Source organism: Lissotriton helveticus, chromosome 2_1 (assembly GCF_964261635.1).
Source record: "Lissotriton helveticus chromosome 2_1, aLisHel1.1, whole genome shotgun sequence".
Taxonomy (NCBI): Eukaryota; Metazoa; Chordata; class Amphibia; order Caudata; family Salamandridae; genus Lissotriton; species Lissotriton helveticus.
Window position 1 is genome coordinate 68,521,162 of NC_136059.1, and position 23,441 is coordinate 68,544,602.

The 23,441-nt window shown below is 47.2% G+C and overlaps 1 protein-coding gene across 1 annotated transcript in view; it reads left to right on the plus strand.

Annotated features, from left to right (window-relative positions):
- Positions 1-23,441, plus strand: part of LOC144819216 (uncharacterized) — a 66,067-nt gene that overhangs the window by 25,025 nt on the left and 17,601 nt on the right. Inside the window, exon 2 of the mRNA XM_078677185.1 lies at positions 3,540-4,389. Coding sequence (XP_078533311.1) covers positions 3,540-4,389 — 850 coding nt within the window. The remainder of the gene's footprint in view (positions 1-3,539; positions 4,390-23,441) is intronic.

Sequence of the window (23,441 nt, forward strand, 5' to 3'; positions counted from 1 at the left end):
GCTAGGGGTGGCACTCAGGGCATAGGGCCATGACCGCAGAATGGGCCCAGAAAGTTTTTCTGCCCGCCCTAGGGAAGATTGTCGGATTTGCCCTCAAGTCTCCCCCTAGCGGGGGCAGATATCACAATGGATGCTGAGGATATTATTTAATAAAAATAATGGGATGAGGTTCGGCCACTTCTAGCATCAGGTCGCACCATCACCCTAAAGGCCCAACATCATTCTGCCACCCTAGGGTCTAGAGTACCCCCATCTCTTTACAAGTAAGAAAAAATTTGGATTATTTCAGGTAGAGGTTTGACAAATAGGTGGCAGAGAGCAGGTAAATCCCAATTTCACTCACTTGCCATAGTAAATGGTTTCACTATTTGAGCTCTGCATCAGCCAGCAACCAGGGAACCACACTAAACCCATTTTTAGAAAACAATTCAGGAGTTCAGAGTGGGGTGATATGCATGGAGCCCACTACATTTTCTTACCTAGAATGCCCAGCAAACCTCATTCTTTGTGTAAAAGTATTACATTTCCTGACATTTCTGTGAGAGAACATTACGGAATCTGCCTTGTTCCACAAAATTCCTAACATCCAGCACGTCCACATATATACTATACAAACGTGTGTGGTTGGGTGGCTGGGCAGTATTTTATGTGAGAACACAGAATAATGAATCAATTGTTAATATCAGTTGAATTGTTCTCCAGTTTTGGCTTCCAAATGTAAGACAGTGTGCAAGAAAGAGCACTTTTTATAAAATGCTCTCTGAATCTCTAAATAGTGTCTTGACCTCAGTATCTACTGCATAGGTTTCCTTCTTACCCACTGCGTGCATGGCCAGTAAACAATAAAAAATCATTCTAAGCTGCAGTTCAGCGATTGTCCCATATGTTTCTCAGCAACAAACAACCTATATATCCCTGTGCACAGAACAGTCTGACAGAAGTGACGGTGTATGGCTTTTATAAATCAGACATCAGGGCAAGAAATACAGCTATTTCAACTCTTTCCTACTTTTAATTCAACAATTAGTCGCTTTGGAAAAACTGTTAGCGACCTACACAAATGACCATTGTCAAATTCTGAAGTTTGCCTAGTTTTCAAACATGTATAGCTTTCTGTGTTCATCCATGAGCTTCACACCTGTGTACATCATAAGTTGCATGTAGGTTGAAACCACAATAAATAGGAAAAAATGATGATCACTAAGAAAAAAGCAAAAACTGGTTCAAAAAATTTGCTTTACAACTTGCTTGTTCCTGAAAGCTGGGAGGATGGTGATGTTAATGGAAAATATATTTTATTGCACAGCACTTCAAAAAATAAAACCCCAAATTCTTGTTACATTTAGACTATTTTCTCAGTTCCCTCTAGGAGGAAAACCCTGGGTACCTTTAGGTTCTGCAAAATGTGTGAAACTAAGGATGTAAAGTTGGGCTGGATACCTTTTGTAGAAAACAGTTCTGAAGAGTTAAGCGTGAAGCGTCATCACAAAGGAGCACAGCACTGGGGAGGGAAACATCTCCTCCACTAGGGGGTTACCTTTGTCCATGCCAGGTCCAACTCAGTCAAGCTAAGAATCAGTATGCTGCCTTCTAAAGCCTCAAATGTCGCTGAGCAAAACCATCAACATAAAATTGTTGTACTCATCTGTCAAATCAAATCAAATCAAACGTTATTCGTTTTTTTCAGATAAAACCATAAAAGTCATACAAACATCAATAAATCTCCACATATGTAAAGAATAACCAAACAATTTGGCCAGTGTGATCTATTTACTGTTTAAAAATGAATCCCACTATCAAAGTTAATCACAGCTTGACCTAAGTCGGAAGCCAGCCCTTAAAAAGCTGAACGTGTACAGTACGGTACGGTTCGAAAGAAGTTGTAAATGGATAAAAGCACGCCTTAACCTCCTAAAACAAACCTTTTTAATAATAGGAATGAGAAAAGACTCTCTAGGATCTAGGATAAAAACTACGAAACATTAAAAAGTGCATCATGTCCTCAGGAGACAGACCATCGCAGCCACAGGGAATGCGGCACTGACCTTTATGAGCGCCAATGCGGTTGGGCAAGGAGGCAGTGAAAGAGGCCGAGCCTAAATCCGGTCAGTAGAAAGTGATCATGGTTGATTTTGATCCCTAAAAGTCATAGGGAGTTCGTTAACTGCAGCGCTAATGGCTGACTCATTGACGCAATGCTTCTATAGAGGTGGAAGCCTCTTGCTTGGTGTCTAGCAGAGAATGAGCTTCAAAGTATGGACACATTTGTTTGGAAGACGTTTTGCCAATGTAGGGAGGAGAGAGCTGGTCCTTTAAGAGATGGTGCAGCAGGAGAATGTACTAGACTGGTTGTGGGCTGACATCTGGCGATGTTAAGTACACTGGTGGCCCTACCCGTTGCCACAAACAGAATACCTCCAGCAGGTAAAGGCATCAAACAGCCATCCGCAGTAGAAGACCTCCCTCCCAAGCACCTCTTCTCCTATCCCACTCTTCCAAACAAGTGTTCCTGATCAGTCCTCAGGGGAGGTGAGCCTGTACAGTACATGTCCGTGACCTCAACCAGCAGCCTCTCCAGCCAAAAACCGATGCACCGTACCCGCCCTGATCATCACTGTAGATTGTTGAAGTGGCTGGGTTAGAAAGTGTAGCTCCATATGAAGCGTAAGTTTTGTTTACACATTTAGTGGGGTTCTTTTAGGGGGTCCAACGCTGATGCCAGGGATTAGGTTAATATAAAGATTGTGTGAAAGTCAGGTATTGTAGTTTTAACAAAGTTAGAATTCATGTTTGTATGGCATGAGCACGGGAATGGTGGTGTGTGATTGGGGGTGGGCTTTGGGTATTATTTTTTTGGGTTAGTCTTCGTTGTATTTTATGGGGTATTTGGTAAGTGCTTTGTTGTTCGTGGAGGTTCAATAACATTGTGAAATCTTGCTTATTACATGACACATGTTGTTCAATCTGTTTTTTCTTTATTAATGGTCATTGAATTTTCTTTAACGTGCATGGATGCTTTGTCAATCACATTTGGTGGTTTTCGGGGTGTTATGTTGGGCAAGATGGTTGGTGCCAACTCCTTCTTGTGGGCTTGGCTACAATGCACTGTTTGCCACTGCTCCAGACACTGTTTCTGCGTATCACCTGCACTCACACACATTTACGACACACAATATCCACGTGGGAAAACCACATAGGGAAAAGGTGTTCCTACACAAAGTGAAAATAACCCACTGAAGCTTGCAAAAACTCTCTGAAAAACATGTCATTGTGTGAGTGTCAATAGATCTGACATGTGGAGGCCTCCTGGTCTTGTCGATAAATCAAATGGATCTGAATGTCCTCATGAGCTTTGGGTATAAATGTGGCTGCTTTTGACTTAACCATAAAGCCATGGTTTATGGAATGATGATACTCCTAATGCAAATTCCTGCTTCCTCCTAAAACTAATGAAGTATCTGTCATTACTATAAGAATTTATCTTTTAATGATCCTAGAGGGACCAGGAATTAAGATGTGTCTTTTCTCTTGCACCCTAGAAACCCTCCTGTTCACTATTGACAAAGCCAACAACTGCAAGATTGGCTTGCCTCCAGCAGATGTGAAAGACAACTACGCAGCAAGATCCATGTCCTTGGGCCGGCTGGACAATGCCAGCCACGTCTTTTTCAACCCAAAAGGAGACATGTTTGTTGTGCGGGGGACTGATCTGTACAAAGGACCCACCCCTTCGTCCCCCTGGAAGGACTGGTTCGCGAGTGCGACATGTGTAGGGAGGGTGAACTGGGACCAGTTCAAGTTCCTTTATTTCAGTCGCTCCGGTAAGTTGTTTGCTGTGACCAAGGCGGGTGCATGGTACAGAGGCCCAGAACCATACAATGAGCATGTGCCCTGGCTCTACAAGCAAGCTACTAAGATAGGCGGCAGCGACTGGCAGCACTTTTTGGCACTGTTTTTTGACCCTGAAAATATAATGCACGGGGTTATTGAAGATAAGCTGGTGAAAGGCCACCCTTTCTCGACAACAGATGGAGCTTGGTACGCCAAGAGCATTGTCATTGGAGAAGCGCAGTGGAATCCACTGACCTACTTCATCAATTTCAGTCATAACGGCGACCTGTGGTGTGTCCGGCAGGGGGACGGAGTCGTCTTCACAGCACCCCCGCCCAACCACAAGTCAGATGCTTGGTTGTCGAGAGCCAGGACCATGGGCCGCAACTACACTATCTATAAGTGCCTGGCATTCACCCATGATAAGACCATCAAGAAGATAAAGAGCGTTGAATTCCTGGTTGACATTGGCAAGATTCTCGCCATGGAGCCCTACTTTGTGAGCGAGAAAGTCTACGACAACAAGGGCAGCTCCACTCCACTGAAATCCACCTTTGAGTAAGTATCTCCCTACACCTGTCAGTATCATTGGCCATCAAAGTGGCATTCACCTGCAAAAGATTGCTGCTTTCTTCTGCAGATGGTCCAATGTCGTCACACAGCAGCTCTTCTAGCTCTCCCCACAAGCAGCCGTAAGATCTCTCACGCTGTTCCTTGTGGCCGACTCGCCACCTTCTATTGTCCTACACACTCGCAAGTCTCAGATCTAAAGCCTGAGCTCAAAAGGGCTGATCCTTTGCACCCACATACTTCACCTTCCAATTCCTCCATTTTGCAGCACAGCTTTGGGACTCTGTACTGAGGGATTTGAACATCATACATGTTAAACATCACATAATCTACCTTTAATCCTCTTCTTTACCCTTAAAGTTCTTAGCTGTCTGAAATATTCATTTGCATATGAATAGCTAGTTTTCTGCACCTGCTGGGCAGATTCATACACAAATTTCACATGCATGCCATAATCACTGCTCATACCTTTTCATAATTGTAGGCATCCTACAGCAAAAAAGTTAGAAGCATTACCATGTTCAAACCCCTTTACCCTACACCACTCTATTGTCTTTTTTTTGCTTTAAATTTCTTGGCCCACCCCCTGTGCTTATTTCTCTTCAGAAGGTGCATGGCACCTCATACACATATAGATCTTGACTAAGTTTGATAAATAATATATCTGGAGATCTACAGGTCGGTAATGGAGTAGGGAGAAGATATGTCAGTGCCGCTGGTTAAGAGCACCCGAGAAATCTATAAAGAGGGGCATCTGTTTGAATGGAGATATTCCAGGCCTCTGGGTACACTACCTGCAGATATTGTGCATGGAATGATATGTGCTGAACTGATGACGTGTGATCCTATTTCCAGCATCTAAAGAATGTCTTTGGAAACATCAGCAAACTTTCGCAGTGGGGAAAGTTCTAAGCCTTCCCCACTGAGATAGTCCAGTTGGACAAGGTTTGACTACCCACTCACCCCCGACTCCCTTTGTTTCACATTGAGCCCAGATGCCTCTGCTCCAACTCAAGGTTCCCCCCACTCCCACTGCACAGACGACTTTCAGGAGGACTGGTGTCACCGTAGCCAGGTCACTTACCTCCAAGTGCTCTCTTGCCATCGCGTCCTCTGTCAATCAATCAATCTATCAATCAAAGTACTTGTAAAGCGTGCTACTCACCTGTGAGGGTCTCAAGGCGCTGAGGGGAGGGGGGTGTCGCTACTGCTTGAAGAGCCAGGTCTTGAGGGCTCTTCTGAAGGCAAGTAGGTCTTTGGTCTGCCGTGGGTGGGTAGGGAGGGTGTTCCAGGTCTTGGCGGCGAGGTAGGAGAAGGATCTGCCGCCGGAGGTCGTTCGTTGGATGCGGGGGACAGCGGCGAGTGTGGGTGGCGGTGTAGAAGCTGAGTTTGCTGTTCAAGTAGGCTGGTCCGGCATTGTGGAGTGCTTTGTGTGCGTGGGTGAGGAGCTTGAAGGTGATCCTCTTGTCGACGGGGAGCCAGTGTAGGTCTCTCAGGTGGGGGTGATGTGGCTGCGGCGTGGGACGTTGACAATCAGTCGGGTGGAGGCGTTTTGGATGCGTTGTAGTCGTGTAGGTGTTTGGCTGGGATTCCTGCATAGAGTGTGCTGCCGTAGTCTAGTCTGCTGCTGACGAGGGCCTGTGTCACCGTTCTTCTTGTTTCGGTCGGGAGCCATTTGTATATCCTGCGGAGGATGCGGAGGGTGTTGTAGCAGGAGGAGGAGACGGCATTGACCTGTTTAGACATGGAGAGGGAGGAGTTGAGGATGAATCCTAGGTTGCGTGCATGGTCGGTGGGTGTTGGTGCTGCTCCCAGTGTGGTCGGCCACCAGGAGTTGTCCCAGACTGAGAGGGTGGGTCCGAGGATGAGGACCTCCGTTTTGTCCAAGTTCAGCTTCAACCGGCTGCTCTTCATCCAGTCTGCGACAGCCTTCATTCCCTCGTGGAGGTTGGTTTTGGCGGGGTGTGGGTCCTTGGTGAGGGAGAGAATGAGCTGGGTGTCGTCGGTGTAGGAAATGATGCTGAGGTCGTGATGGCGGGCCACTTGTGCGAGGGGGGCCACGTAGACGTTCAGGGGCATAACAAACGCCCCCGCGGTGCGGGGGGGCCCACTCTCTTCAGTAAATGAAGGGGGCCCGCCCCCCCTCAACTCTTCGTCCGAGAGAGGCTTGCCTAAAGCAGGCCTCTCTCCCTCTAAAGCAGGTGCAGGCTGTATGCAGCCTGCTCTGAGCCCCTCACCCCTCCCTCTGACTGAAGAGAAACAAAGTATCAACATTGTTTCTCTTCAGTCAGAGGTGCCAGGCCCGGAAAGAGGATGGGGGTGGGGGAACCCAGAGAGCAGAAGGCAGCACAGAGCACTGCTGGGACCCTGACAAGGATGGGGGTGGGGCCCCAGAGAGCAGGAGGCAGCACAGAGCACTGCTGGGACCCTGACAAGGGTGGGGTGGGGGGCCCCAGAGAGCAGGAGGCAGCCCAGAGCACTGATGGGACACTGACAAGGGTGGGGTGGGGCCCAGAGACAGCAGGAGGCAGCAGAGAGCACTGCTGGGACCCTGACAAGGGTGGGGTGGGGGCCCCAGAGAGCAGGAGGCAGCACAGAGCTCTCCTCAGGACCCTGACATGGGTGGGGTGGGGGCCCAGAGACAGCAGGTGGCAGCACAGAGCACTGCTCAGGGCCTGGACAAAGGGTGGGGTGGGGGCCCCAGAGAGCAGGAGGCAGCATAGAGCACTGCTCGGGACCCTAACAAGGATGGGGAGTGGGGGCCCCAGAGAGCAGGAGGCAGCACAGTGCACTGCTGGGACCCTGACAAGGATGGGGTGGGGGCCCCAGAGAGCAGGAGGCAGCACAGAGCACTGTTGGGACCCTAACAAGGGTGGGGGTGGGGCCCCAGAGAGCAGGAGGCAGCACAGAGCACTGCTGGGACCCTGACAAGGGTGGGGTGGGGGCCTCAGAGAGCAAGAGGCAGCACAGAGCACTGCTGGGACCCTGACAAGGGTGGGGGTGGTCGCCCAGAGACAGCAGGAGGCAGCACAGAGCACTGCTGGGACCCTGACAAGGGTGGGGTGGGGGCCCCAGAGAGCAGGAGGCAGCACAGAGCACTGTTGGGACCCTGACAAGGGTGGGGGTGGGGCCCCAGAGAGCAGGAGGCAGCACAGAGCACCGCTGGGACCCTGACAAGGGTGGGGTGGGGGCCTCAGAGAGCAAGAGGCAGCACAGAGCACCACTGGGACCCTGACAAGGGTGGGGTGGGGGCCCCAGAGAGCAGGAGGCAGCACAGAGCACTGCTTAGGACCGTGACAAGGGTGGAGTGGGGGCCCAGAGACAGCAGGAGGCAGCACAGAGCACTGCTCAGGGCCCTGACTAGGGTGGGGGCCCAGAGACAGCAGGAGGCAGCGCAGAGCACTGCTGGGACCCTGACAACGGTGGGGTGGGGGCCCCAGAGAGCAAGAGGCAACGTAGAGCACTGCTCTGGACCCTGACAAAGGTGGGGTGGGGACCCCAGAGAGCAGGAGGCAGCACAGAGCACTGCTCAGGACCGTGACAAGAGTGGGAGTGGGGGCCCCCAGAGAGAGCATTCTCCAGGGCAAAGCTCATATGAGAAGGGATGAGGCAGCAAAATGGTGCCCTCAGGTATGCACTCTTATTAGAAGGCACCATGTGGGCGTCCGCGAGGGGGGGGGAAGGGGTGCCGAGAAGGGGGCAAGGGGTGCCCAGAAGGGTGCAAGGCAGAGGGGAGAAGGGTGCAAGGTAGAGAGGAGAAGAGTGCAAGGCTGAGTGGAGAAGGGTGCAAGGTAGAGAAGGGTGCAAGGCGGAAGGGAGAAGGGAGAAGGGTGCAAGGCAGAGAGGAGATGGGTGCAAGGTAGAGAGGAGAATGGTTCAAGGCAGAGGGGAGAAGGGTGCAACGGGGAGGGGAGAAGGGTGCAAGGCAGAGGGGAGAAGGGTGCAAGACGGAGGGGAGAAGGGTGCATGGTAGAGAGGAGAAGGGTGCAAGGCAGAGTGGAGGAGGGTGCAAGGTAGAGAGGAGAAGAGTGCAAGGCAGAGAGGTGATGGGTGCAAGGTAGAGAAGGGTGCAAGGCGGAAGGGAGAAGGGTGCATGGCAGAGAGGAGATGGGTGCAAGGTAGAGAGGAGAATGGTTCAAGGCAGAGGGGAGAAGGGTGCAACGGGGAGAGGAGAAGGGTGCAAGGCAGAGGGGAGAAGGGTACAAGGCAGAGGGGAGAAGGCTGCATGGTAGAGAGGAGATGGTTGCAAGGCAGAGAGGAGGGGGGTGCAAGGTAGAGAGGAGAAGGGTTTAAGGCAGAGGGGAAGGGTTCAAGGCAGAGGGGAGAAGGGTGCAACGGAAAAGGGAGAAGGGTGCAAGGCAGAGGGGAGAAGGGTGCAAGATAGAGAGGAGAAGGGTGCAAAGTAGAGGGAAGAAGGGTGCAAGGCAGAGAGAAGGGTGCAAGGCGGAGTGGAGAAGGGTGCAAGGCAGAGGGGAGAAGGTTGCAAGACAGAGGGGAGAAGTGTGCAAGGCAGAGGGGAGAAGGGTGCAAGGCAGAGGGGGAGAAGGGTGTAAGGCAGAGGGGAGAAGGGTGTAAGGCAGAGGGGAGAAGGGTGCAAGGCAGAGAGGAGAAAGGTGCAAGGCAGAGGGGAGAAGGGTGCAAGGCAGGGAGGAGAAGGGTGCAAGGCAGAGGGGAGACAGATGCAAGGTAGAGGGGAGAAGGGTGCAAGGTAGAGAGTAGAAGGGTGCAAGGAGGGGAGAAGGGTGCAAGGCAGAGGGGAGAAGGGTGCAAGGCGGAGAGGAGAAGGGTGCAAGGTGGAGGAGAGATGGTGCAAGGTAGAAAAGGGTGCAAGGCGGAAGAGAGAAGGGTGCAAGGCGGAGAGGAGATAGGTGCAAGGTAGAGAGGAGAAGGGTTTAAGGTAGAGGGCAAGGGTTCAAGGCAGAGGGGAGAAGGGTGCAACGGGGAGGGGAGAAGGGTGCATGGTAGAGAGGAGAAGGGTGCAAAGTAGAGGAGAGAACGGTGCAAGGCAGAGAGAAGGGTGCAAGGCGGAGTGGAGAAGGGTGCAAGGCAGAGAGGAGAAGGGTGCAAGGTAGAGAGGAGAAGGGTGCAAGGTAGAGAGGAGAAGGGTACAAGGCCGAGGGGAGAAGGGTGCAAGGTAGAGAGGAGAAGGGTACAAGGCAGAGGGGAAAAGGGTGCAAGGCAGAGAGGAGAAGGGTGCCAGGCAGAGGGGACAAGGGTGCAAGGGGACAAGGGTGCAAGGCAGTGGGGGATAAGGGTGCAAGGCAGAGGGGAGAAGGGTGCGAGGCAGAGCGGAGAAGGGTGCAAGGCAGAGCGGAGAAGGGTGCAAGGTAGAGAGGAGAAGTGTGCAAGGCAGAGGGGAGAAGGGTGCAAGGCAGAGGGGAGAAGAGTGCAAGGGGGAGGTGAGAAGGGTACAAGGCAGAGGAGAAGGGTGCAAGGCGGAGGGGAGAAGGGTGAAAGGCGGAGGGGAGAAGTGTGCAAGGTAGAGGTGAGAAGGTGCAAGGTAGAGAGGAGAAGGGTGCAAGGCGGAGGGGAGAAGGGTGCACGGCGGAGGGGAGAAGGGTGCACGGCAGAGGGGAGAAGAGTGCAAGGGGGAGGGGAGAAGGGTGCAAGGCAGAGGGGAGAAGGGTGCAAGGTGGAGAGGAGAAGGGTGCAAGGCGGAGGGGAGATGGTGCAAGGTAGGAAAGGGTGCAAGGCGGACAGGGAGAAGGGTGCAAGGGGGAGGGGGAGAAGGGTGCAGGGGTGAGGGTGAGAAGGGTGCAAGGGGGAGGGTGAGAAGAGTGCAAGGGGGATGGTGATGAAGTTAAAAGTGGGCCCCCCCTGGGAACATTTGTGTGGACGCCCATGGCAACGCACACTACTTTGTGAGAGAGAGTGGAGAGAGAGAGGGAGAGAGTGGAGTGAGAGAGAGAGTGAGTGAGTGAGAGTGGGGTGAGAGAGAGTGGAGTGAGAGAGAGTGGAGTGAGAGAGAGTGAAGTGTGAGAGTGTGGAGAGAGAGAGGAGTGAGAGAGTGGAGTGAGAGAATGTGGAGAGAGAGAGAGAGTGGAGAGAGAGAGTGGAGAGAGAGAGAGTGGAGAAACAGTGGAGAGAGACAGTGGAGAGAGACAGTGGAGAGAGAGAGAGAGAGACAGTGGAGAGAGAGTGGAGAGAGAGAGTTGAGAGAGAGAGAGAGTGGAGAGAGAGTATAGACTGACTGACTCAGAGACTGAATACTGACTGACGGAGAGGCTGACTGGCTGAGAAACAGACAGAGAGAGAGAGACTGACTGACTGACAGACTGACAGAAAGGGAGAGATAGAGAGACCGACAGAGAGAGAGAGAGAGAGAGACCGACTGACTGACAGAGTGACAGGGAGAGAGAGAGACTGATTGACAGACTGACTAACTGACAGACTGACTGACTGACTGACAGACTGACTGACCGAGAGACTGAATGACAGAGAGAGAGAGACTGGCTGACTGAGAGAGAGAGAGAGAGAGAGAGACTGACTCACTGAGAGACAGAGAGAGAGAGAGAGAGAGAGAGAGAGAGAGAGAGAGAGAGAGAGACTGTGATTGGGGTCAAAGTGTGAATGAAGCTATGCAATGCCTCTTAAGATTGCTATTGTCTACTAATAAAAATGTATTATCAAAATGTGCTCTTTGTAGTTACATCTGCTTTTGAAATACTGCATTGTCGCATTGTCTAATGTTTTAAAACGGAAACTAGAAGGAGCACTGGATTCACTTTTGTCAAAACTGAACGATGAGTGGGCCCAATGTTGTATATCATGACAGGAGTCTGCATCAGGAAACCCACCTAAAATTGGGCAAACTTCCCCGGCGTACTGATGGCAGGGACCTTGTAATGAATGGGCCACCACCTATGACAGCCTGCTGGCAGACTAAGCCCAACCTTTGACTCCACCATCCAGTGTTACTTATAACGGCTGGATTGGTGACAGTGGCGTAACAATCGACCCGCATCCCCTGCAGTATGGCGGGTCTCTGGCCTGAGAGCTCTAGACTAGAGAATGGGGGGGGCCCCTCAAGTTTCGTTACGCCACTGTAGACGTTGAACAGTGTTGGGCTGAGGGATGAGCCCTGGGAGACGCCACAGATGATGTCGGTGGCTTCGGATCGGAAGTGTGGGAGGTCGAAGCTCTGGGTTCTGCCGGAGAGGAAGGATGTGGTCCAATCACTTCAGGACCTGGAAAACTTGTGAACATCGTGGTTAGGTCCAGCCGCAGTTGCAAATCCCCTTACAGTTGTATTGAGTTGGATAGACACTGCAACAAACTCATCTATGTTCCCCTTCATTGAAAGTCCTTTTGAAGGCTTATGGCCTGAATTAGAGTTTGGCTAGTAGGTGACTTTGTCAAAAAAATAGTGAATATTCTGCCCACCTTATTACAAGATCCGTACAAGAGCAGGTTTGGTGGCTTAGTGGAATAATGCGTTCACTGTAGGGACCTGTGTTCAGCCTCATGGTCACAGGTTGAAACCCTGGGTAGTCCACTCAGCCTTTAATCCCTCTGAGGTCGATAAAATGAGAGGATGTTGCCTAATGGCTAGAGCGGTCGACCTTGAAGCTGGGGAACCAGGTTTGAGTCTCGGCAAGAGACGATCAACATTCTGTGATTCTGGGCAAATCACTGAATCTCCCCGTGCCTCACAAAATGAATATTTCTATCTGTAATACAACTGGTGACAATGTAAAGCGCTCTGATACCTTCGGGTCATGTTCGCGCTATATAAAACCCCGAAGGAAAACAAATGAGTACAATTGAGTTTGGTAACAATAAACATCTGTTATTCACCGGCAGGATTCCCTTGGGTGAACGTGCGCCTTACAAATACACGTTATGTTATATACTCCAAGGCTGAGAGGCTCTCCTCCTGGTATGTGATGCAGTAACCCATCCCACAAACTCTAAATCGACGCCTCAGTTACAGGTCCTTTTGAAAGGTTCTTACACATAAACCTTGTATCTTAAAATATTTGTTCAGTTCTGAAAGATGGATTCTAAGCCATCGTCCAGTGCTTGGGATGCTGTCATGAAGGTTCTGCAACTTAACAGGACAAGCATTGGCAAAGCCAATAGATCTTGCATAGGCTCTCAACTTTCCTAACTTTACGAATGCTAATTTTCTTTGTGAATGGTTGCGGTATAAAGACTTGTGGGACACAGGTGTCCTGGTATTAATGTTGGGGGTCTCAAATAGCTCTATTGGCTTAGATGTGTCCTTTTGTTTGTTGTGGAAAGCATGAGGAGCTATTTGATATCTAGAAAAGCAGATTCTGTCATCACATGTTTGTTTATCTTATTCATTGATTGCATATACAAGGGGTGTTTGTTGTACTCAGTGGCCTGAAGGACCTGCAAGGCCCATAATCCCTCTTTGCCTTCTCTGGAGATCATACCATATCACACTTCAAAAGCGTTTCACCTGTCCCGAAGCATGGGGTGTTAAAAGTGATTTGCCTGTCCTGCAGCACGCGGGTGCTCAAAGCGCTTTGTCTGTCCCACAGCATGGGGTCTTTGCTGGGCTCTGGAGGCGTATGTCAACCTTGACTCTGCATATTACTTGTCTCGTACAGTGTTCTGATGCCTTCAGGTCTAGCGAGTACCGTCTCTAAAGTTGGGACAACATCATGCTTGAAAATCACTTCGCCTGTACTGCAGCGTGGGGATGATTTTTGGACTCTGCCTGTTTTGGGACCTGCAAGGCCCATGATCCTGCTTTGCCTTCTCTGGAATTGGGACTAGATTTTTCCCCTAATCTCTGCTGAAAAGGAGGCATAGACTACCGCCCGCCCACCCGCCACAAAATGGGATTTCAGCCAATGCTTAATGGAATTTATAGCCCCCAATGTACTTTAAACTGAACAGTTTCTCTTGTTGGGTGATTTCACCTTCCATGGGGAAGACCACCTGATGATAGAAACTTACCACCTACTATCTGATTTAGAAACATTGGGTTTACGTCGACTAGTTTCAGGACCAACCCATACTGCAGGCCATACCCTGAACTTAATTTTTACGAACACTCCACAACTCAGTTGTGACCCACCTAAACCTGTACTTTGGACTGATCATTCACGTATTGGTGTTTGTATCCACTTCTACAAGTCGAAATGCCTAGCACGTAACTACCAAAATAAACCCTCCAGACAATGGCAGAAAATTACCGCACTCACCTGGTCCAAGAAAAAACTGCCTCCCTTTCACTCTGAACATGCAGATGTAGACCTAGCACTTTGTAATTTTAATAGGGCTCTGAAATCTGTATTTCATAAAATAGCCTCTAGTGTCTAAGACACTTTAAAAAGAGTCCACACAGACCTCACGCACCCTGGTACTCATTAGATTTAAAGTCAGAGAAAGCTTCCTGCAAAAGACTAGAAAGGAGATGGCGTCTGGCCAATCTTCTTGGGGACACAAATACCTATTAAATTGGCTCTAACAACGTACCATCATAACATCAAGAATGCTCGTAAAGCTTACCTAGGGAAGCAAATGGATGATGCCAGGAACTCATCCAAAACTCTTTTTAAAAATACTAAAATCCAGCTGCTTGCTCCCTGGTACTAGGGGAGAGGTGTGGCGCTGTGGCCATGGTGACTGACGTTGGAATCTGGGGATCATGGTTCGATCCCCAGCGCCGGCGGCAGATTAGCCCAGCACCATGTGACTCTGGGCAATAGCCTGCTTAATCTTCCCGACGGCCCCCAGCGCCTAGAGACCCTTACGGGTGATTGTTCGCGCTTTACAAATGTGGATTATTATTACTAAACCCAAAACAATCATTGTGGAATGCTTTGGCTGACCACTTCGAAGGAAAAATCAAAGCGATTTACCAAAAGTTCCCCACAGTCGCTGTCCAGTCCCATGAGAGCCTGGAAGCCCCTGCTCCTTTCCCTAATGTCACTATCACCCTATGCAAATTTGAAGTAATCTCTCCAGAAATCACTGTCTTCTGATCTCTGTAAAACCGGGCTCGCCAAAAGACGCTTGCACATCCAGAGTACACCTTGTTCACAATTTGACCCACTTATTTTAAGAACTGCCTTCTTTGCCCGCTGTCCGTCATCCCGCCCCGTACCGAGATACCCATCTGGGGGTAATTTGAGCGTGTAATAAATTAAAATAACATAACATAACTCGGACCAGTGATGCTAGCCATTTCTTTCTTATGCTCTCCAGAGCCTCTGGTTCTCACACCAGGCAGAGGCATGGGTCCTCTATGGCCAGGCTGGCTGGATGGCTTCAAAGATTTCTTTAAAGGGTCGCAAATTACCACGCCGTCATTTCCTTAAGAAACATTACTCACTAGACGAAATAGAAGAACTGGCAAGACTCAATGATCAGGCCAAAGAACATGCCAAGAAGTTGGAAGCAGGAAAAACAGAAAAAAGCGAACAAGCATTCTGACTTCAGTCTCAGACATCAGTCAGTTCAAAGACGAACTTCCAAGCCCACAAGCCAGATACACAGTACGACCAGGAACGGAAGCAGCCAAAAACAACAACTAGAATGCTACTGCTGTGGTCAAGAACACCCTCCTGCAGGCCCCTGCCCTGCCATGGGGCAGCAATGTCACCGCTGCGGAAAAGAAAATCACTTTGAACTGGTGCACAGAGTATCTCGCAAGGAATTAGCACAACATCAAAAGAACTTTGTATCTCGTGACAATGCTAAAGCAGAACGTGACATGCAAGAACACTCAACCAGCTCGTCAAGATCCAGCGTACAATACCATCTCATGCACCAATCTCGATGCTCGTCATCGAGGGAGTCATCATTCCTGACTCCTATCTCTCAGGACAGTGATGAATATATGTGTACATGGTGGCTGACCCCGACAGACTAAAGAAATATCAAATGCTACACATTAAAATGGGAAACCACGAAGCACAATTTGTACCTGACACTGGAGCATCCCTCAACTACATATATGCCACTGAATACAAACAAATTAACCCAAAACCCAAAATGCAGAACGTTGCTGTGTGCGTCTACACCTGCATGTACAAAGAACCCCTGCCAAGCTTAGGACAGTTTCGCACATCTTTGACATACAAAGACAGAACGGTCAATGCCCAAATCCATTTCATAGAAGGACGTGAAGCAGCTGATTGCCTTCTCAGCTTGCCCACCGCAGAATGCCAAAACCTTGTGGAGATACTATACAAAGTAGATGACACACCAGACATCATGAGAAAATTTTGAAAACTATTTACCGTACTAGGAAAATGACCCCCTTTTAAAGTCGGGTTATACATCAATGAACAGGTAACACCTGTGGCCCAACATCACCGCAAAGTGCCATTTCACCTTCAACAAGCTGTAGCTGAAGAGTTACAAGACCTATTACGAGCTGACATCATCGAGAGGTCAACTGGACCAACACCTTGGGTATCACCAGTGGTGGCCGTACCCAAACGGGGGTCAAACAACAAAGTGCGCTTCTGCGTGGATATGAGAGCCCCAAACAGAGCAATAGAAGGAGAACCGCATCCAGAGACCCACATTAGCGACATGATGAGCCGGCTGAATAAGTGACAGTTTTTTCTAAATTGGATTGAAACAAAGGCTATCATCAGCTCGAGCTTCATGAGAGATCCTGCTACATGACCACATTCTCAACTCAAGGCCTCTTCTGATGCAAATGCCTCAACTTTAGCATATCATCAGCCGCAGAAATATTCCAAGAAGCAGTGAGGCGAGTCATTCATCACATTCCCAACTCATTCAACTACAGTGATGACAGCCTGGTGTTCGGTGACACCCTCAAGGAACATGAAAAGTCCCTGGATTTAGTGTGTCATGCTCTACTAGAAGCCAACTTCACACTCAATCGAGAAAATTGTGAGTTTTACAAATCCACATCTTTCTTGGTTTTTTATCACAGTTTTCATGCATTTCCAAGGTATTGCTTGATTGGTCCTTTTTGGTTTTTCTGCTTTCTTTTTATGATTGGCCATTTAGATGGCATTATATAACTTACACTATGCCTACTTGATTCTGCACCTCCAGAGATATTTTTACTTCGTTATAAATATTGACGCTTACTATTAGGGTCTGCCTATATTTAAAGGGGAGGTACGAGGAAGCAGAAAGCCGCAAGCTCCAAGGGTGGGACACAACCTTACACTTCAATCTTGGACACATTCTTAGCCCATGCAGTTGAAGTTATTAGAGAAGATATTGACCTGGCAGAGAGACACCTCTCACTGGATATAAGTAACCCGCCTCTCCCTGTCTTTTACCTTGGCTGAAAGTTGTTCTAATGAGCAGTCTGGTATGGTGGCCAGAGGGGCAGATATAGATTCCATCTGTGTGAATAGGAATTCTGCCAAAGAGCATGCAGGACTTACAAGGGCACACCCTGGTAGCCCGTCAGCCAGAGGCAAAAGGAGGACTAAGTGTGCTTCCTATTACCCAGAGCTTCCTCCCTCAGTAATCTTGCTTTCTCACCAGCATTGGCCCTGAAATCCCTAGGCAGGCTAAGTGATGACTCCTAGGATATTTTATTTGATATGTTCAAATTATTACTTAATGCATGTATCACTACTTGAGTTATAAAAATTGAGGGGCATTTCATCAAGGACCGGCAATAATTATTGCTAAGGGCACTTAGCGCTAGGATATTTATCGCCGGGTAACGTAGAATTTTATCGCTGAGATAGCGTGCTATTAGCAACGCTTATCTCAAAAGCAATGAAATTCCAAGCGCTAACTGCCAAATGGGAGATTATTGCTGGAAATCCAACGATAAACTCACAAAGTTTGGCGATAGCTTGATGATAGGTCAGGCATACTTAGCCATGATATCCTCCTTACATCGGATATCATGGCTTAGTCAGTCTTGAAGCAGGCATAAGGAAAGTAGGGATAACAGAGGTTATTGATACTTTGCTTGTCGTTCTACAGGTTAGCAAGCCCATTGATAATTGGAGAAATGTCCCTTAGCGACATTTCTCCAGTTATGTCAGGGCAGGAACACCCACTTTGCATCTCATTAGAGATGCAAAGCTGGGCGTTCAGAAAACAGGCGCTAATGCAAGGTTTCACACGATAGCGTCACCTTGCTGATTAGGCGATAAAATTATCGCCGCTTTTCGTCCGTAAACAGACTCAAAAGCGGCGATAATTTTTTATCGCCTCCTTGATGATATGCCCCTGAGTTTCTGAAAACTGACATTTGTTAACTTTCAAAGTGTATCCAACCATCAGCCACTCCAACTTGCTCTGTGCTCTTCCCATTAGCAGCCCAGCCACTTTTTGGTGCTGCGGTCACTGTGCCCAGCAAACCTCCACTCGTTATTGCCTTATCATCTGGTAATACCCATACAACTTCTACAAGGTCATTGTCCGACTACAATCCAACCTGTGTTCCAGCTGTACCATCTCACGAGCCAGGGCAATCCAATCCAGTATCTCCTTGTGCTGGTGGGTCAAATAATATTCACTTTCACTTTGGTCCTTGCTGTGTGACACCCCACCTGAATGAAAGCTGTATATTCATTTTGGTTATGACCAACCTACTGGAGCTAGCTGGTACGGCACTTGAGACAACTTTGCTACTTAAAAACAAAGTTAGCCGGGATTATGACAGTATCTGTTTGTGTGGAGAGTTGATTGGACTGGCCTCTTATCAAACGGGTTCAGGGCAACTCTGTTAATCCAGGCAAAGCAAGGTGTGCACTTCCTCAGCAACCTCCGAAGGTGAATGAGACGGAGAGCATCATACTCATGCCCCTTGGTTTCTTCTGTAGACATCTATGCACCAGGAAACCAGTGGAGTAACATAAGCCCCTGCAGCACCTGAGGGTGTGTGTGGCCCGAGCTCCAGGTGGCCCCCACAGCACAGTACACTGACTGGGTCTAGGACCGAAGTGGTAGGTGGTGGGCTGGGGGGGTGAGCCCCCAAGTTTTGTTAGGCCACTGAGGCAAGCTCCAGTCAATCATGGCCCATTACCAGTCTGAGCATTCAAGGGGGGGCTGCATGTTTGGTAACAATTGTTTTGAACCTTTAACAGATCTGCATGAATTGGACTGACACCAATGGTCCCGGGGATCTATAGTGGGTGCCTTTTTGCAGGTTGTGCAGGACAACCTCTTAGAGAAAACCCCTCTTCTGGGGTGTACCGAAATGGGCTCCACCATCACTTCAGTCTCTCCAGCCAGACTGTTACAAGAAACCTGGCTACTGGACACAATTGCTTGGGATTGATTTCAGAGCTTCTGCATCTCTGCTCACAGGTTGGAATTGGCAGGGCTAGGGGTGGTATGCTAATCCTTGCCTGTGTATCTAGTGATTATGTGATTGCTCCTGTATCCATCAATCATCCTGGCATCCAGATTTAATAAGTTGTCTATGCAGTTAAATCTAATGTTTTTGTTATTAATTTCTACTATGTGCTGTGTTTCAATAGACATGGGTCCCAATGTAGATGCTTTATTTACTGTTGTATGTTGTTTAGGGGTAGGTCCTTCCTTTAGGAATACATATTCTAATGGGTGGGTTAATGCCCATGCATCCCATGTGGACCCCCTGACTACCAATGCTGATCATACGGGTAAACATCTCCATATGAATTTTATTACATTTGGTTTAGTTACCGCCATAGAGTTAATTGGTGATATCAGTTTCCAGCCTACTACCTTTATTGTATGACAGAGAAGCATGATAATTAACTATGTTTTTGTCTTCCCCTAATAGGTGAATATGTGCAATCACTTTCTGTCGTGCACACTGCCTATAGTGATCATAATGCTACTGAACTGGTTTTCTTTTTTCCCATTGCTGCTAATCCTATCCCAGCAAGTGGGTCAACCAACTTAACTATATCTGAAGGGAGGTTTAGGATTAGATGGCGTAGTGTGGACATCCCTTCCTTGCTAACCTACATGGTGCATTCCAAGTTTGCTTTGATTTAGAATTACCTTTTATATGTGCATCAGCCAAGTGATTTGTTTATTGAAACTCTTGTAACACTGAACGATAAAATGAAAAACTGTATTCTGTGTCCAGTATAAACTCATAAAAAATGTAAACATGGGTGGTTCACTAAGGATTGCAGAGTGGCTAACATCAGGATGTGGAAGGCTTTAAATAGCAATCCTAGGGCTATTGCATTAATTGTGTAAAATGATTAGAACAATGCCTTAATCTAAATCTGATTATCAACAAATACACAACTGTAAAGGGCATGGTTTCTCCTAGTGGGACATTTTGTACAAAATCTGGTGGGCAATATTTTTCAGCCTAGAGAATGTCATAACCAAATGTTTGGTTCTCCCAAAAGAGAACTTTAATGGTGCAAGTTATATAACCCTCTATTTGGAGCTGTACATTCATATAATCTGCCTGAAACACTAACTCTCTAATCTGGTGTTTCCACCTGGACTAACTCATTAGTTGCTCTTGCCACCCAAAACTCTTGAAGATTCTGGTGAACTAATATGACTTCTGCCATGCTGTCTAGCAGAGTCAGAGCCCACTCCTTGTTCAGAAGCAGAGTCCTCAATATGTGTGGTATGTTTAAGTAAGATCCCAGCCTCTTTCTTCTTTTTAAATTGAGGCTTTTGTTGTGGAAGCGTTTCTTCCCTTTTTACTGTGAAGTCAGAGGAGTGTTGTAAAGTATACGTAGTTCTGATGCTGTGAGGGTTGCAAATGTAGCATATCGTGTGTAGCCGGCTAAGACTGACCATGTTGCCCTGTCATTGCTGAAGGGACCCAGTCCAACATTAGCTAATGAATGTGGTAGGGTGCCTTGGAACCAGTTTATGTGTTCCTGATACATTAGTGCTATTTCAAAAATGTTATATGGTCTGTAATTGTTCGGCACTACTGCTACAGTGCATGTGTGAAAGTTTCCTGTGTTGGCATCAGCTACCGGAAATGTTACCCATGAAGAGAATACCTCTGTTTTATACACTTCGGGGGCCTCTGCCATGAAGGTAACATCCCCTCCTGAATGAGGGAGCCTTTGTTTTCCAACATCTGAGTTACTACATGTCTGCAGTTTAGTAGTATGTCTATTAGAACTGGATTAGCCTTTGAATATATGGAATTCAGAGAGGGTGAATATAGTGAGGTGATCTTTTGAAAGGTTTAAGCTTGAACAACCTACAGGCAAAAATAAGGTTTCCCTATTTTGCTAAGGAGGATTTTTCCCTTACCCAACCAACGTCTCTGGTTAAATGACCTTGAACGTTGGTGATACCTTGTCATACAGTTCCTAGTATTTCAGTAAGGCTTTGCATTCGGGCAACATAAGTGTCAAAGCTATGTGGGACTAAGTCCGAGCACAAAATGTGTGAATGGGTTTAGAGGAGCACTCCTTTTCTTGGTTTTTAGTGTGTTTACAAACTCAGTTATTTACTGTGGCTTATTGTGTTTCATCTGAGCGTGCTACAGGGGTGGCGCGTATGTCCTGACCGTGCCTAAACTTAAATCCCTTATCTTAAGTGTATAAAACACTTAACCTCTGTGCACTATTGCTGGTGCGGTTCTGCAAAGAGAACAACGCTGCGCTTATTCAAAACTTAATCACTTTTATAAAATGTTTAAAAAAAACATCTTAAATGTAGTCTCTTCACAGGTTTCAAACAATGTTTTATGTATAAATACGAACTAAACCATAAATCCAGTCGTTATTGTTTTCATTCACAATAAATTCAATACATTTATAACATGTTTAACAATAATCCAAATGTTAAGATCCCTCCTCCAAAGAGAAATACACTGGATTAGAAGACTCGATACACAGGAACCGAGGGGATTGAATGAAAAAGTAGATCTATCGTATTTTTTATAATGTTTCACTCTAGGTTCTGCCGAAAAGTTGATGCCTGAAAAATGTAATTCTGTTTTAAGTCAGTCATGAGGTGTAAATTGCATAACCTATTGTTAGCAGACAACATGAGAACATTATTTTCATTTATTAATTTTCTAGTTTCTATTTCACCTTTTTATTTCATATTTTCGTTTTTATTTGAGAATATAGAGGTGTTAGATTGAATGTACACTTCAACATGGCCCCCGTGGTCCTGAGAGCACAGTCTGTTTACAGTTTCAGTTACAGATCAGAGAGTTCAGCTTTCGAGTTTGGCGCCAGTGGTTACGGCCTCGTTAGTCCGTTTTTAGTTTTGAGGAACAATGTTTGTAAGGAGAGGAGGAGCTGTTGACACCGAATCTAAAATTTGGTGAACGGAGAAGCTTGAGATATACGCGAGTTGGAGTTATTTGTATCAGAGGCTGTGGCAAGCGACAGGTGAGCGCTCGGTGCTCGTGTAACATGAGGCGGTAGTACGACAAAGAGATGTGGTCTAAGAATCAGTAAGATTCTGGTTTTGTTATTTACAGGCGAGTGAGTAAGTCGGCAGTCCTTTGAGGAGAGGGTTAACGCACAGCAAGCTTTTTTCAAGGTAAGAAGGCTGAGAAGTGGTGTGTAGAGGTGTTAGAGTAACGAAATTGTTTGGACTAGGGTTGAGCTTGATCATTCATTCATCTTTTAGATTTGAAATCATTCCTGGATTTCGGGACGAGTGAGTTTATTTATTTTTATTTTTACACGCAGTGGTGAGGTGATTGGGCTGTTTCCATGCTGTTTGCTTTTTACAATTTCTACTAGAGCTTTTGAAGCCTTGTATCTTGAGATAGATGTGATGTCATGCATTTAAAAATGATTAATTGAACCCCACTTTTCAGTTCACAGGCCCCTGATGAAGAGCTCGTAGAGCTTGAAATGCTTTGGGCAAAAGAAAAGCCGTCCACGATTTAACATTTGGATTATTGTTAAACATGTTATAAATGTATTGAATTTATTGTGAATGAAAACAATAATGACTGGATTTATGGTTTAGTTCGTATTTATACATAAAACATTGTTTGAAACCTGTGGAGAGACTACATTTAAGATGTTTTTTTGAAACGTTTTATAAAAGTGATTAAGTTTTGAATAAGCGCAGCGTTGTTCTCTTTGCAGAACCGCACCAGCAATAGTGCACAGAGGTTAAGTGTTTTATACACTTAAGTTAAGGGACAAAGTCCGAGCACACCATCAGAATATGATGACCTAATTCAGGGCTAGCTCACAGTGCATCATCTGGACCTCTAAACCTTACAAGGTACAGGATGGAGTCTGTAACTTCAAAACATGACAACCCTGGTTCATCAAGGAAATCGCGGAAACAGATCAACCCTTTCGTTGTTAACTGAGGCATGCCCAATGGGAGACACAAGAAGTGCACACATTGGCATTTCAAATGTTTATTGAAGCAATTGGACTTTTGTGTAAAATACATGTGCTGCAATGATTAATAGAATGAAGCAAAACAATATTTCTAGCATTACACAAATGGTGAACAGAATAATTCAACCTTTGTGCATTTGCATTTAATTATATGAATACTTATAATTGTACTCCTACCTAGCACTGCCTATCCTATGAAGCATATGGTGTGCAGGTCTGCCAGAATACCTTAGAGTGGTCTAACTTCATTTGCCTGTGGGTGTATGTCATCTGATAGCCAGTCTTGGTGCACAGCAGGCTGTCATCCTCAGGAAAGTGACAGACTCAGCTGGGCTAGAATTCCTACATGGGGTGACCTTGACAACCCATCAACATGCTCCTCTCTCTAAACAAAGGCTTGGTGCAGTTTGTATAATGAATTGGGCCAATTTGTTCTGTGCCTGGGCTCTGGTCCTGCTGTCATTGTTGATTCTACCCACCCAGAGCTGTCGCCAAACAGACAACAACAAATAACATATTGTGCGGTGTACCTAGTTCTTGTACAGATGTTCCAAGGCCTTGTTAATATGCCTACGCAGACGTCTAAGTGTAAGCAAACCATGTGTGTTAGAATTAGGTCAAACCAAAATCTAGTTGACGTTTTGAGAGCACTGCGGTGTCAGTGCCTCAGAAAGGTTTGGTCCAGCCGGAGATTGCTCCTGACCTTTTGTGTTACAGTGAGGTGTTCAATATGGCTGTGTCCTTGATCCTATTTTATTTCTATTGTATAAAAGGTTACACACTTGTTTGCAAAGC